This window comes from Bufo bufo, chromosome 2 (assembly GCF_905171765.1).
Source record: "Bufo bufo chromosome 2, aBufBuf1.1, whole genome shotgun sequence".
NCBI classification, from domain to species: Eukaryota; Metazoa; Chordata; class Amphibia; order Anura; family Bufonidae; genus Bufo; species Bufo bufo.
Window position 1 is genome coordinate 728880925 of NC_053390.1, and position 13069 is coordinate 728893993.

Here is a 13069-nt window from a genome sequence, read left to right on the forward strand (position 1 = left end):
CTGTAACTGAATCGCACATGCGCCGTCCCCGATGCCTGCCTGTCTTCTCTTCCTCACGCGCGATTCAGTTACAGGATCGCGCTTGAGTCCGACGGCGCATGCGCCGCCAGTACAAGCGCGGTCCCGGCGACTGAGCCGGGTGTCAATTAGACTGCATAGAGGCAGGGTTAGGGCAGGGGAGTTACAGCCTGGAGTGAGGGAAGGGCTACCCCCTTGACCTCTACCGTGACTTGTGGAGCTGGAGAAGAGTACTTTATAAAGCGATTTTCCCATGAATATACATGCCAGAAAAGCGGGAAGAGACCGTGTGCTAACACAATGAGGATGATCTAGAAGGTACTTTTGATAGTTTATTAAGTGAAATCCAGGTGAAAGGTTCGCTTTAAAATAAGCCTTGAGACATGATTTGGATATTAAATAAGTCAGCACCTCATCTGCAGACAGCTGTTTCGGGGTGATTGCCCCTCATCAGTGCAGAGCAGAGAGTACTGGCTTAACTGGTAGGAGGTCTGTGTCCGAAACAGCTGTCTGCAGATGAGGTGCTGGCTTATTCATTATCCAAATCATGTCTTAAGGCTTATTTTAAGAGCTGAACATTATCTCATAGGATAGCTGCCTTACATCTGGTGGAATTAGAGGCAAAGCTTGTTAAGAGCTCATTTGCATTTCTTCCCTCCCAGAATTCCAGAGGAGCATGTATGGCCTAAAAGTCTCCTCCCACTGATTAAGGTGCTCTCTCCCTAAGTAGAGTTAGTTTCCCCCTTTGTCCATTTACAATGTCATGCTCTTCCAGAGGTTTTTGTAAGATTATTGGGCAGTTTCTCTGCCTACAAGATATCACAGATGCTTGGTATACTTTTGCAGTTCTCAAAACTGAATTTGACTCAGCAGAGATCACATGCCTCTTCTTCACAGCAAAAATGTTATAACATGAACAGAGTTGAGAAAAATACCTTAATCCTAACTTCTACAAACCTATGAATGCAGAATCAACCTAATCAAACTAATATGAAAAGTTGTTATTCTAAAAATCTTCATCTACTTGTATATAATAAGTTATACCAGCAAGAATTAGTCTTTATGTAGAAAACTATGATTTAAATCAAGCCTCACTGACTAGTGATTTAAATCAGTTTGATTTAAATCAAATCCACCCTGGTCCGCGGTAGTGGAATCCATAACGGAATTCTTAGAAAACACGAACCTTGTGCACCGAACTTGAAAACACAAGTTGCCTCAACACTACACATGTATTGTAATGCATTGCAGAGGGAATCAGACGCCCAAAAGTCGAAGTCTAAGTAAAAAAAAAAAAGTCATAATAAAAAATAAATAAAAAAAAGTTCCAAGGAAAAAAAAAAAAAGTGCCCTTTTCCCATAATTAAGAGTACTTTCACACTAGCTTTTTTTTCTTTTCCGGCATAGAGTTCCATCCTAGGGGCTCAATATCTGAAAAGAACTGATCAGTCTGAATGGAGAGCAATCCATTCAGGATGCATCGGGATGTCTTCAGTTCAGTCTTTTTGACTGTTCAGGACGGAGATAATATCGCAGCATGCTACGGTTTTATCTCCGGCCAAAAAAAAAAAACTGAAGACTTGCTTGAAGGCCTTTTTTTCCATAGGAATGTATTAGTGCCGGATCCGTTATTCAAAATACCGCAATGCCGGATCCGTTTTTACGGATAACACCGGAAAGACTGATCCGGCATCTCAATCTTAAAATCAGTCTTTAAAATCAGTTGGCATACATTTTAACGGATCTGGCAGGCAGTTCCGGCGACGGAACTACCTGCCGGATTCCTCTGCCACAAGTGTTAAAGTAGCTTTATATCAAATTATAACAAAAAAGGGAAAAAGAAAAATAAACAAATTAGGTATTTCAACGTCCTTATCGACCGGCTCTAAAAAAAAAATATCACATGATCATCCCAGTTAGGTGAACTCTGTAAAAATAAATAGATAAAAACGGTGCCAAAACACACTTTTTGTGACCCAAGCTAACCAAAAAATGGCTAATACCAAGCGATCAAAAAGTTGTATGTACCCCAAAATGGTACCAAACAAAAAAAAAAGCCCCTACCTAAGACAATCACCCAAAAAATTATAAAATACAGCTTTCAGAAAATGGCAACACAAAAACAAGATTTTTTTTCTTTTCAAAAATGCTTTTACTGTGTAAGGCTACTTTCACACTAGCGTTTTTACTGGATCCGGCAGGGTTCAGCAAAAACGCTTCCATTCTGATAATACAACCTTCTGGATCCATTTGTATTATTTTTTAACATTGCCAAGACGGATCTGTCATGAACTCTTTAGAAAGTCAATGGAGGACGGATACGTTTTCTATTGTGGCAGAGTGTGTTCAAAAAAAAAACGGATCCGTCCCCATTGACTTGAATTGTGGGTCATGACGGATCCATTTTTCTCTGCATCCCAGGACGGAAAGCAAACCGCAAACTTTCCATTATGGGATGCGGAGCAAGACGGATCTCTGAAACAATCTGCTACTATAGAAAACTGATCCATCCTCCATCGACTTTCAATGGAGTTCATGACGGATTTGTCTTCGCTATGTTAAAGGGGTTGTCCGGGATCAAATATATATATATATTTTTAAAGTGTACTCACTATTAACAGTTGATTCAAGTTCCCCCCATATGTGTCGAGGTATTTTCGCCACTTCTACATGGCTCCGATGGTCCCCCACGCATTGTTTAAATATATGTTTATCTTTGCCTAACTTCCTGCCGCACTGCACTGTGGGTTCCAGCGCAGCGCGGCATCACGTGTTTACAGCTAACTTTCATCTCCGCTGTAACTCCGCCCCCTCATTAATATTCCGCCTCCATTCATTAGAAAGTGCCATGCCTGGTGACGTCACCGGACTGGAGGGGCGTGGCTTAGCGCAATGTCTTACAGCCTAGTGACCGCTCCTCCCTGCGATCTGCATAATTACAGAGGCTGTTGGTGACATCACCGGGCTCCCTGGGAAGCGGAAGAAGAGGCTTCTCTCTGCAGCAAGGGACCCGGTACGTCACTGACTATGAGAAAATAGGCACCTCCGGCTTAGAATTTGCAATATGAAAATGGGGCATCAGACATGGGTGGCAAAGGTAGGATAGGCATGTGTGTAATATTTGTTTTACTGTTGTACAATTAGAACAATGTCCCCAATCCTGGACAACCCCTTTAAAAGATAATACAACCGGATCCGTTCATAACGGATGCAGATGGTTGTATTATCAGTAATGGAAGAGCTTTTGCTGAACCCTTCCGGATCCAGTAAAAACACTAGTGTGAAAGTAGCCTAAGCCCCTCAAAATCACTTTATAACTGAATTAGGGTACTTTCACACTAGCGTTATTTTTTTCCGGCATTGAGTTCCGTCCTAGGGGCTCAATACCGGAAACAAACTGATCAGTTTTACTCTAAGGCATTCTGAATGGAGAGCAGGATGCATCAGAATGTCTTCAGTTCAGTCTTTTGGACTTTTCAGGACAGAGATAAGGCTGCTTTCACACTTGCGGCAGAGGATTCCGGCAGCCAGTTCCATCTGCCTGCCGCATTCCTCTGCCGCAAGTGTGAAAGCAGCCTTAGTGCTCAAGAAAATGGTTTTGGAAATTTTCTTGAAAAAATGCTTCTAATATTCTAAAAAATAAAATGACATTCAAAACGATGCCAATATAAAGTAGACGTATGGGGAATGTCTTAAAAGTGGAGAAATTCAAATTTAGAAAATGTGTTTTTCTCCCCCAAAATTTTCTGTAAATTTTGTATTATAATTTTTTTTATAAATAAAGGAAAAAATTATTCACCCAAATTAACCGCTAACATTAAGTACAAGGTGTCACCAGAAAACCATCTCAGAATTGGTTAGATAAGTAAAGCCATTGCAAAGTTATTAACACATAAAATGACGTCAGATTTGCAAAAATAAGCCTGGGCAGGAAGGTGAAAACTGGGTAGAAGGGGTTAAAAACAGAACCAGGAATGTTCAGGGCTTTTTTACGTCTAACACCACTTCAGATGTCCCTCCCCACCATGACGGTTCACCATAGGCAGTCATTAGATACATGGATGTCCCTATAGGATTCTCATTTCTCTGAAAGGGGTATACAGGCGGAAAGGAAAAAAAAACACACACCCCTAGAAAATTCCCTAATATACAGTCATTAACGCGCCAAAGGTGAAGCCACATAGCGGGCAGCTCTGAGTAGACAGCACTTGGCACCTTCATCCCGTGACTACTGTATAAATGTGTCACATGCCTGAAAACGGCAAAAATATTCTAGAAAAATGGAAATTTTAGCTGAGATATACCGCTGCCCGACACGTTATACCGCTGCCCGACACGTTATACCGCTGCCCGACACGTTATACCGCTGCCCGACACGTTATACCGCTGCCCGACACGTTATACCGCTTGCCTGCACGCTTCCCGACACGTTATACCGCTTCCCGACACGTTATACCGCTCCCCGACGCGTTTCCCGACACGTTATACCGCTGCCCGACGCGCTTCCCGACGCGTTATACCGCTGCCCGACGCGTTATACCGCTGCGTGACATGTTTCCCGACACGTTATACCACTGCCCGACACATTTACTGACCGCCCTGAAACGCCTTTGTGGTAAAGGGTGGAGCTAGATAGCATCATGCAACACACCGCTCACAGGCAGGGTCCACAGACACAAGTCATAGTCCTACTCCAATGGATGGCTACAAGACTGGCATGTGCCCTCACTGGAGGGTAGTAACACTGCTACCTGTGTGTATAACCTGTCAGAAAACTGCACCCTGACACGACCACTGATGTCTGAGGTGCCTACGCACAAAGGCAGACATGGACCAGCTGAGAAATCCAAGCCGTCACTGCCCTGCCACTAGATGGCAGCACTGAGCCTCGCACACACTACCTCCCTCCTCCAGCCACTGTGTACCCCGAAGGCTGACAGGCCGAGCTTTATATCCCACAGGGGTAGAGGGGGGAGAAGGAGGTCTGTCTCGGAGAGGGGGATGGAGCGCCAGACGATGATGGCGGCCGCTATTATTACGCAGCAGCCGCTAGTCTTGCACAATGCCCCTATTGCCCCAGCGCTTCCAGCTAGGGGGCGCCACCTCTATGACATATGACGTACACAGACCCCCTTCAGCCACAGCAGCCCCCGCCTTTTCCGGGCACATTCCAGGACGATAACAGGTGGAGCAGAGTCCGCCGCGGCCTGTACTTACTGACAGCATCCGAGTGCATTTTCGTGTGACGCAGACAGACAGGCACTAGAAGCCCGGTCCCCCCGTTTCAGCTACTCGACCCGCACTCACTTCTCAGGGCACACGCACTCTGCTCAACCACGCCCACAACAACACAGATTGGAACGAAATCGCCTGAGGTCCCACCCCTCCATCTCAATGATTGGATCGGCAAGGCAGTGGGCGGGGACTGGAGGTTGCGGGTCCTTGGGGCGGGTTTTATTGGTTTTGGGAGGTGGCTAGTTGATGACGTCATACACAGCCTGTTTCCTAGACCACGCCCATAAATAGACAGGCGTTTATGTACAGTTTGTGTCCCGAGGGCTGCCTGCCCGTGACGTCATGAGCTTGTAGGGAGAGTTTGGTGTGAGGCTAGGAAGGCTCATTGTAGGGCCTGTCACATACATTGGAGAAGCCTGATGATGGCAGGGAACTATTATTTTTACCATTTATTTTTAGTTTCTAAGATATTTTACCAGTAATTCCAGGTCTACATAGCGACATGTGGCAATGCAACATAAAGCCGCAATGTCCTGCTGCTAAAATTGCAACTAATCATAGTAAATACGGGTGCGCTAGGATCCAACAGGTTTATATTTCTGTCAACTGACATGTCACAGTAAAGGATCATGCACACAGCCGTAGCCACGGATCAGATGCAGATTCATTCATCTCAGTAGTGCCCCAAAAGATGCGGACAACGCACCCGTAGACATTCTCTTTCCTTATCTTTTCCATTTGGCCAGACCGCCATGATGACTTCTTTCAGCCCGGTTCCTTCTTTGCAGAGTTTCCTATACAGCAAACTTAGGTTCCTCACTTTTCCCTCACCCTTTCCAGGGGCATAGCTATAGGGGAACTGGATGCTTTGGGGCCCTAACTCAGAAGGGGCCCAGCCAGAAGAAGGACTAAAATATTTTATTGTCAGGGTCCCCTCAACAGTATTATACAATGATATTGTTCTGTCTTCATACACGTTCACACAGTGTGCAGTCTGACATTCAGCATAAACCATCCCTGTCTTCCAAATAAGAGGACTGTTTTTTTGTAGTCTGACTTGTTTATTGGTAAAACAGGAGTATTTGATTGGTAAAACTATAAGAATACAAATAGCATGTATAAGTATTAAGCATAGAATTGCATGTACTGTAACATTACATTAACATTGAAGCAGATGGTAAAATGGCTGCCTGTACATAAGACTGCATGTCTAGCTAACAGAAGTAACTCCCTGAGTAACAATTACAACTAACTAGACAGCGCTGCATAACATAATGTCCCTGAAACAAAGGTAGATCTCTCACCAGATATGCTTTTATAAGGATGGTAGAGTTTAAGAAGGAGATATGCATAGGACAGCTCTGTACTGTGTCCTGGAGACTGGAGACTTCTCTTTCCCAGGATGCCTTGCAATAACCCACAATGCATTGCACTACCCACAATGCAGTAGTCTTTGTAGCAAGAAAAACAAAGTGTAATACAATTTAACACCGCTAGATGGTGCTATAACCACATTAATCACTACAGAAATACCAAACTCTGGCAGACATGATCTGTACTCATTTCCCCTAACCCTTCTGGGCAGAACACTCCCTGTCTGGCGTCAACAGACTCCACCACTAGGTCCCTCAGGTGAAAACAATAGAACAAACTCAGTTATTGGCCTGAGGAATAGCTTACACTCGCCAAACTTCCAAATCTTGAATTCGGCCTTGCGCACGCTCCCTTCCTTGCTTGGGAAGGTGTTGGTGATGTGGCTCATTGGCCACTCATTCTGGTGCCAGTGAAATATTCCAGCAAGCCGCCAATATGTTGCAAAAATATTATTCTTCATTATTTCATAACTCAATTCATAGTTTCATAATAACGCGTTTCGGCATATAGCCTTTGTCAATAGACGACTTGCTGGAAGATTTCACTGGTTCACGTGGAGTGACGCTCCTTTCCGTTGCAACGCCAGGTAACATAGCGAGTGCCGGCTGGACTCGATTCCACTCATTCTGGTGCGACTGACTGTCTTTCACGAGCACGACATCCCCAGGTCTGATGTCCGGCTTGTTAGTTTGCCACTTCGGGGTGTTGGTCTTCTGTGTGAGTAACATGGAAAGAGTGAGGCTAGTGTAATCTTCAGGGTCACTGGAAAGGGTAGTCAACAGTCTTGCATTCATGATGGCTGAGACTTCTGCCAAGAATGTGGTCAAACTTTTATGTGTGAGTCTCGTACTCCCTACTTGCAAGATGATTTAATCCAAGATTTTCCTTGCTATCCATATCCTTTCCTAGAATCCGCCCATGTGAGAAGAATGAGGCGGATTAAAGGTCCAGGTGCATCCTTGCTCATATAAGTATCTTTCCACGTTGGCAATGTCCAAGTTGGAAGGAATTTGAAGTTCTTTCACTGCTCCAACAAAATTCGTGGCTCTGTCTGAACGAATATCCTTCACGGGCCCTCTAATGGCAATAAACCGTCAAAGTGCGTTTATGAAGCTTGAAGTGTCCATGGATTTGATCACTTCTATAGGGATGGCTCTGCTGGACATACAAGTAAACATGACTGCCCAGCGCTTTGCACTGGCATGAATACCTCTAGTGTGCCGTGTAGCCACTGACCAAGGAGCAAATAGATCCAGACCAACGTTGGTGAAAGGAGGATCTGTACTGAGTCTCTCAGTTGGGAGACTGGCCATCTTTGGGTTCTGGAACATGCCACGAAGTTTGCGACAGGTAACGCAGTTGAAGATCAGCTTGCTCACGCACCTCTTTGCTCCAACTATGCATAGTCCGGCAGATTGTAGATTCCCTTCGGTAAACAAATCGGCCCTGGTGTTTCACTTGAACATGGTGATGTCGCACGAGCAGAGACGTGACGTGATGATGTCCGGGAATTATTACAGGATGTTTCTCCACAAATTCTACTTTGGCTTCTTGAAGACGGCCTCTTATTCTTTACAACCCATTTTGGTCAATGATGGGATCAAATTTCTTCAAAGCGCTATCCTTGGATACTGTTTGACCTTTGCTGAGGTCTATTTCCTTAGCATAACATTCAAGTTGTATAGTGTGAATTATGTTTTTGGACTTTTCCAGATTAGCAGCGGTAAAGGCGTGTTTGCAGTGATGCCGACCTTTGCAGGGCTTCTGGCTCACAGGTAATGTCGATTTGTAAGACTGAGCTATATGAACTAGACAGGCTATAGCACGAACAAGCAACATCCAAGTGGAGAACCTGTTGAAACAATTGGATTTGAGTTGGTGGTCAGAAGTCACCATAGGTAGAAAAGATACTTCAGGTCAGATTTCTTCATCGGCATCTGGGTCTACCAATTCAAACATGTTGGATCCGATGCTGCAAGATGTTGAACGGTACAGGAATGCAGGACCCGTTAACCATGTAGTTTCCTTAAGGTGGCTTGGTCTGACGGATCTAGTTGCGTGGTCTACAGGATTATGCTGCGTAGGCACGTAGTGCCACTGTTTAGGACAAGTGGATCTCCTGATCCTTAGCACACAATTGCTGACATAGACATAAAAGCGTCTGGTTTCGTTGGAAATATTACCTTGCAGTCTGTGTAAAACTTGACTTCCTGGATTTCCAGGTTCATTCCTGTTGTTATAAGTTCAGCCAACTCCACTGCCAGCACAGCAGCACAGAGTTCCAGCCTGGGTATCGTGTGTTCGCGGAGTGGCGCCAGTTTGGTCTGGCTCATGACAAACCCTATATGGCATTGTTCTTTGACATCAATGGTCTTTAAGTATGCTACGGCTGCAACCGCCTTGACTGAAGCATTGCAGAAGATATACAGTCTTTGTATCTTGACTTCAGTAGATGGCACGGAAGCATATGTTCGTGCCACATGAAGGCTGGACAAAGCTTCGAGAGACTTCTTCCAACCTGTCCACAGGTCCTTTTTCTCCACGGGAAGCGGGTCATCCCAATCAGACGTCTCTGTAGTGAAGTCTCTTAACATCATTTTGCCTTGGATAGTGACAGGTGCTACGAATCCCAGAGGATCATATAAGCTGTTTATGGTGGACAGAACTCCTCTACGTATGAAGGGCTTTTCTTCCTTGATGATTTGGAAGGTGAACGTGTCTGCCTTTAAATCCCAGAGCAAACTGAGGCTCCGCTGCATGGGAAGGGAGTGGGTGCTAAGATCCAAGTCTTTTAGATGACTTGAATGGTCTTGGGGTGACAAGGCCTCTATTAACTCACGGCTGTTGGAGGCGATTTTGTGCAACCTCAAAATAGATAGAGCGAGCATTTCTTGGGTCCTTTTCAGGAGACTAATTGCGGTCTTGTTTGTGAGTGTGGATTTCAAGCTGTCGTCCATGTGGAAATCTTTTTCCACAAAGGATCTGACATCTGACCCATACTTTTCTTCACCCTCTCGGGCTGAATGTCTGAGACCGTAGATATCGACTGCAGGGGAAAGACTGTTTCCAAAGATGTGCAATCTCATTCGGTACTCTACAATGTCTTCATTTCGGTCGTTGTTGCGGTACCAGAAGAACCTCAAGTAGTTTCTGTGTTCTTCCTTGATGAGGAAGCAGTAGAACATCTGTTATATGTCGGCCATAAATGCTACGAAATCTCTGCGGAAGCGTAGAAGTACCTCTAGAAGTCTGTTGAGGTCTGGACCAGACAGTAAAACATCGTTTAGCGATACATCTTCGCACCTGGCGCTCTAGTCGAATACTACTTTTATCTACCCTGGTTTTTTAGGATGATAAACGCAGAATATGGGTAAGTACCTACACTCCTCAGAGTCTTGGAGCACGGGTGCCATTTCTGCATGGTTGTTCTGGAATATTCTTTCCATGAAGGTAAAGAAATGTTCTCTTGTCTCTGGTGTCCTCTGAAGTTTATGTTTAAGGGAGATAAATCAACTGTAGACAAGTTCTTTGTTATTAGGTAAGCGTTGTCTCCGGGGTTTAAATGGTAAAGGCGGGACCCAGCTTTTTGACTTTTCTTTTACTATTCCTTTATCCATGATATCCAAGAACAGCCTGTCTTCTATTGACATTGCGACCCTGCTGTCTTCTCTTGTCCTGTGGAAGACTGTGCACCCTAAGTGATCTTACTCACCATCGCAGGCGTGGTCTCTACAGGAGGGATCTGTGAAAGGACAAGGCACAGGAGCTCTGTGTGGCAATTCTTTTATCAGGAAACTGCTCTGACATGGCTGGAATAGGGAAGGACGTCCATTTTCAAGTATGTTGGTGAGCATACTGTTGACTGAGGTTGGCTTGTGTGCTCCTGCTAGACAGACATCTCCTATGATGACCCATCCTAAGTCAAGTCTCTGAGCGTATGGAGTGTTTTGGGGCCGTTAATCTGTCCTCTAGCCTTATGATCTTGTAGTATGTCTCTTTCAAGGAGTAAGACTATTGGGGCTTTTGGATCCAGTTCCGGTATCAGGTGAGCTATACGCTTCAGGTGGGGGTGGTATGCCGCTACCTCTGGTGTAGGTATCTCAGACTGGTTGTCAGGAATGTGATTGCACTCCAGTATGGTTGGCAGGGACAAGCAGGTCTTACCATCCATGGACTCTACCTTGTACCCAGTTGCTTTCCTACCCGCTGTCTCAATGGTACCAGCACATGTCCTTAACCCCTTAAGGACACATGACGTACCGGTACGGCATGTTTCCCGAGTCCTTAAGGACACATGACGTACTGATACAGCATGTTTCCCAAGTCCTTAAGGACACATGACGTACCGATACGTCATGTGTTGTTCCGATCACTGCCGCCCAGCCGGCAGTGATCGGAACAAGGTGCCTGCTCAAATCATTGAGCAGGCACCTCGGCTAAATGCACGGGGGGGTCCCGTGACCCCCCCATGTCGGCGATCGCAACAAACCGCAGGTCAATTCAGACCTGCAGTTTGCTGCGCTTTCTGCAGTTTCTGATCCCTGCGGTCCCTGACCGCGGGGATCAGAAACTTGAATATGCCTAAAATATATATGTTTCAGCCCCCCTGCACCCCTGAATGATTTGATGGCGACGGGAGGTGCAGGGGGGGTTGTGGGCGGTGCGGGAGGTGGGCAGTACGGAAGACGGGATCGTGTTCCCTCGCCCGCCTCCCCTTGAATAATCGTTGGTGTCCAGTGGGTATACCAGGGTGTCAGCACATTGCTGACACCCTGGTATAAACGGCTGACATCTGTGATGCGATGTCAGCCGTTTAACCCTTTCCATACCGCGGTCCGTATGGACCGCGGTATGGAAGAACAGAGGTTAACAATCGGGAGCTCCCTCCCTCTCCCATCGGGGGCTACCCTTCCCCGTCTGCGCAGTTGTGGCCACAACTGAGCAGACGGGGAAGGTTCCCATGGCAACAGGACGCCTTCTCAGGCATCCTGCTGTCCATGGTGCTGAACAGATCTGTGGTAAAGGCATAGATCTGTTCAGACAAAGTGTAAGTAAAATACAGTACAAAACATTATATAGTGTACTGTACTGTATTATACAGACATCAGACCCACTGGATCTTCAAGAACCAAGTAGGTCTGGGTCAAAAAAAAGCAGAAAAAAAAGTAAAAATCAAAAAACACATTTATCACTGATTAAAAATGAAAAAAATAAAATTTCCTACACATGTTTGGTATCGCCGCGTCCGTAACGACCTGATCTATAAAACGGTCATGTTACTTAACCCGAACGGTGAATGCCATAAAAATTAAAAATAAAAAACTGATGAAATTTAAATTTTGCCCACCTTACTTCCCAAAAAAGGTAATAAAAGTGATCAAAAAATTCGCATGTACGCCAAAATAGTGCCAATCAAACCGTCATCTCATCCTGCAAAAATTATACCCTACCCAAGATAATCGCCCAAAAACTGAAAAAACTATGGCTCTTAGACTATGGAAACACTAAAACATGATTTTTTTTGTTTCAAAAATGAAATCATTGTGTAAAACTTAAATAAATAAAAAAAAGTATACATATTAGGTATCGCCGCGTCCGTATCGACCGGCTCTATAAAAATATCACATGACCTAACCACTCAGGTGATCACCGTAAAAAAATAAAAATAAAAACGGTGTAAAAAAAGCCATTTTTTGTCATCTTATGTCACAAAAAGTGTAATATCAAGCTATCCAAAAAGTCATATGCACCCCAAAATAGTGCCAATCAAACCGTCATCTCATCTCGCAAAAAATGAGACCCTACTTAAGATAATCGCCCTAAAACAGAAAAAAATATGGTTCTTAGACTATGGAGACACTAAAACATTTTTTTTGTTTTAAAAATGAAATCATTGTGTAAAACTTACTGTCACGGATGGTGTACAGGAAACAAGACAATACCATATAAACAATGTCTCTCTGGATCCACAACTAAGGAACAAAGGGAGACCCCTGCAATAGACCTGCCGCTCTCCCTCACTACTCAGCCTATGCGAACACCCCAAAGGTGGATGGCCGCATATCCACGTTCCTCGGCTATCTATTACCTGAAGACCCTACAATAGTGAAGGGACACGACCACCGGCTCCCTACACTGACACGGAGGGAGTCAGGGTCACCTGGATCCAGAAAAGACAAAATCATAAATACATAAACAGCACTTATCTTGCAGACGACTGACGATTGAGAACTGGGAACTGGGAACTGCATGCACACACACTCCAGGAAGTTGTATCAGCCGCACACTACTGCATTATGGGGAGGAACTTAAAGGGTAGCAATCAGTCCAACTGCATGACAGCTGAGATAAACTAACGAGATGAGAAACTAAACCAAAACAAAGAAATTCAAGGAGGAGGATCTGAGAAGCTCCTGTGAGCACTTCTCAGCTGTCTGGCTGG

At 44.9% G+C, this 13069-nt stretch overlaps 1 protein-coding gene across 2 annotated transcripts in view; it reads right to left on the reverse strand.

Annotated features, from left to right (window-relative positions):
* Window positions 1-5351, reverse strand: part of DCUN1D4 (defective in cullin neddylation 1 domain containing 4) — an 85587-nt gene extending 80236 nt beyond the window's left edge. For both annotated transcript variants that reach the window (XM_040418880.1, XM_040418879.1), the window contains exon 1: window positions 5236-5351. In XM_040418880.1, the coding sequence (XP_040274814.1) occupies window positions 5236-5254 (19 nt within the window). In that variant the 5' untranslated portion in view covers window positions 5255-5351. The remainder of the gene's footprint in view (window positions 1-5235) is intronic.
* Window positions 5352-13069: the final 7718 nt, after the last annotated feature.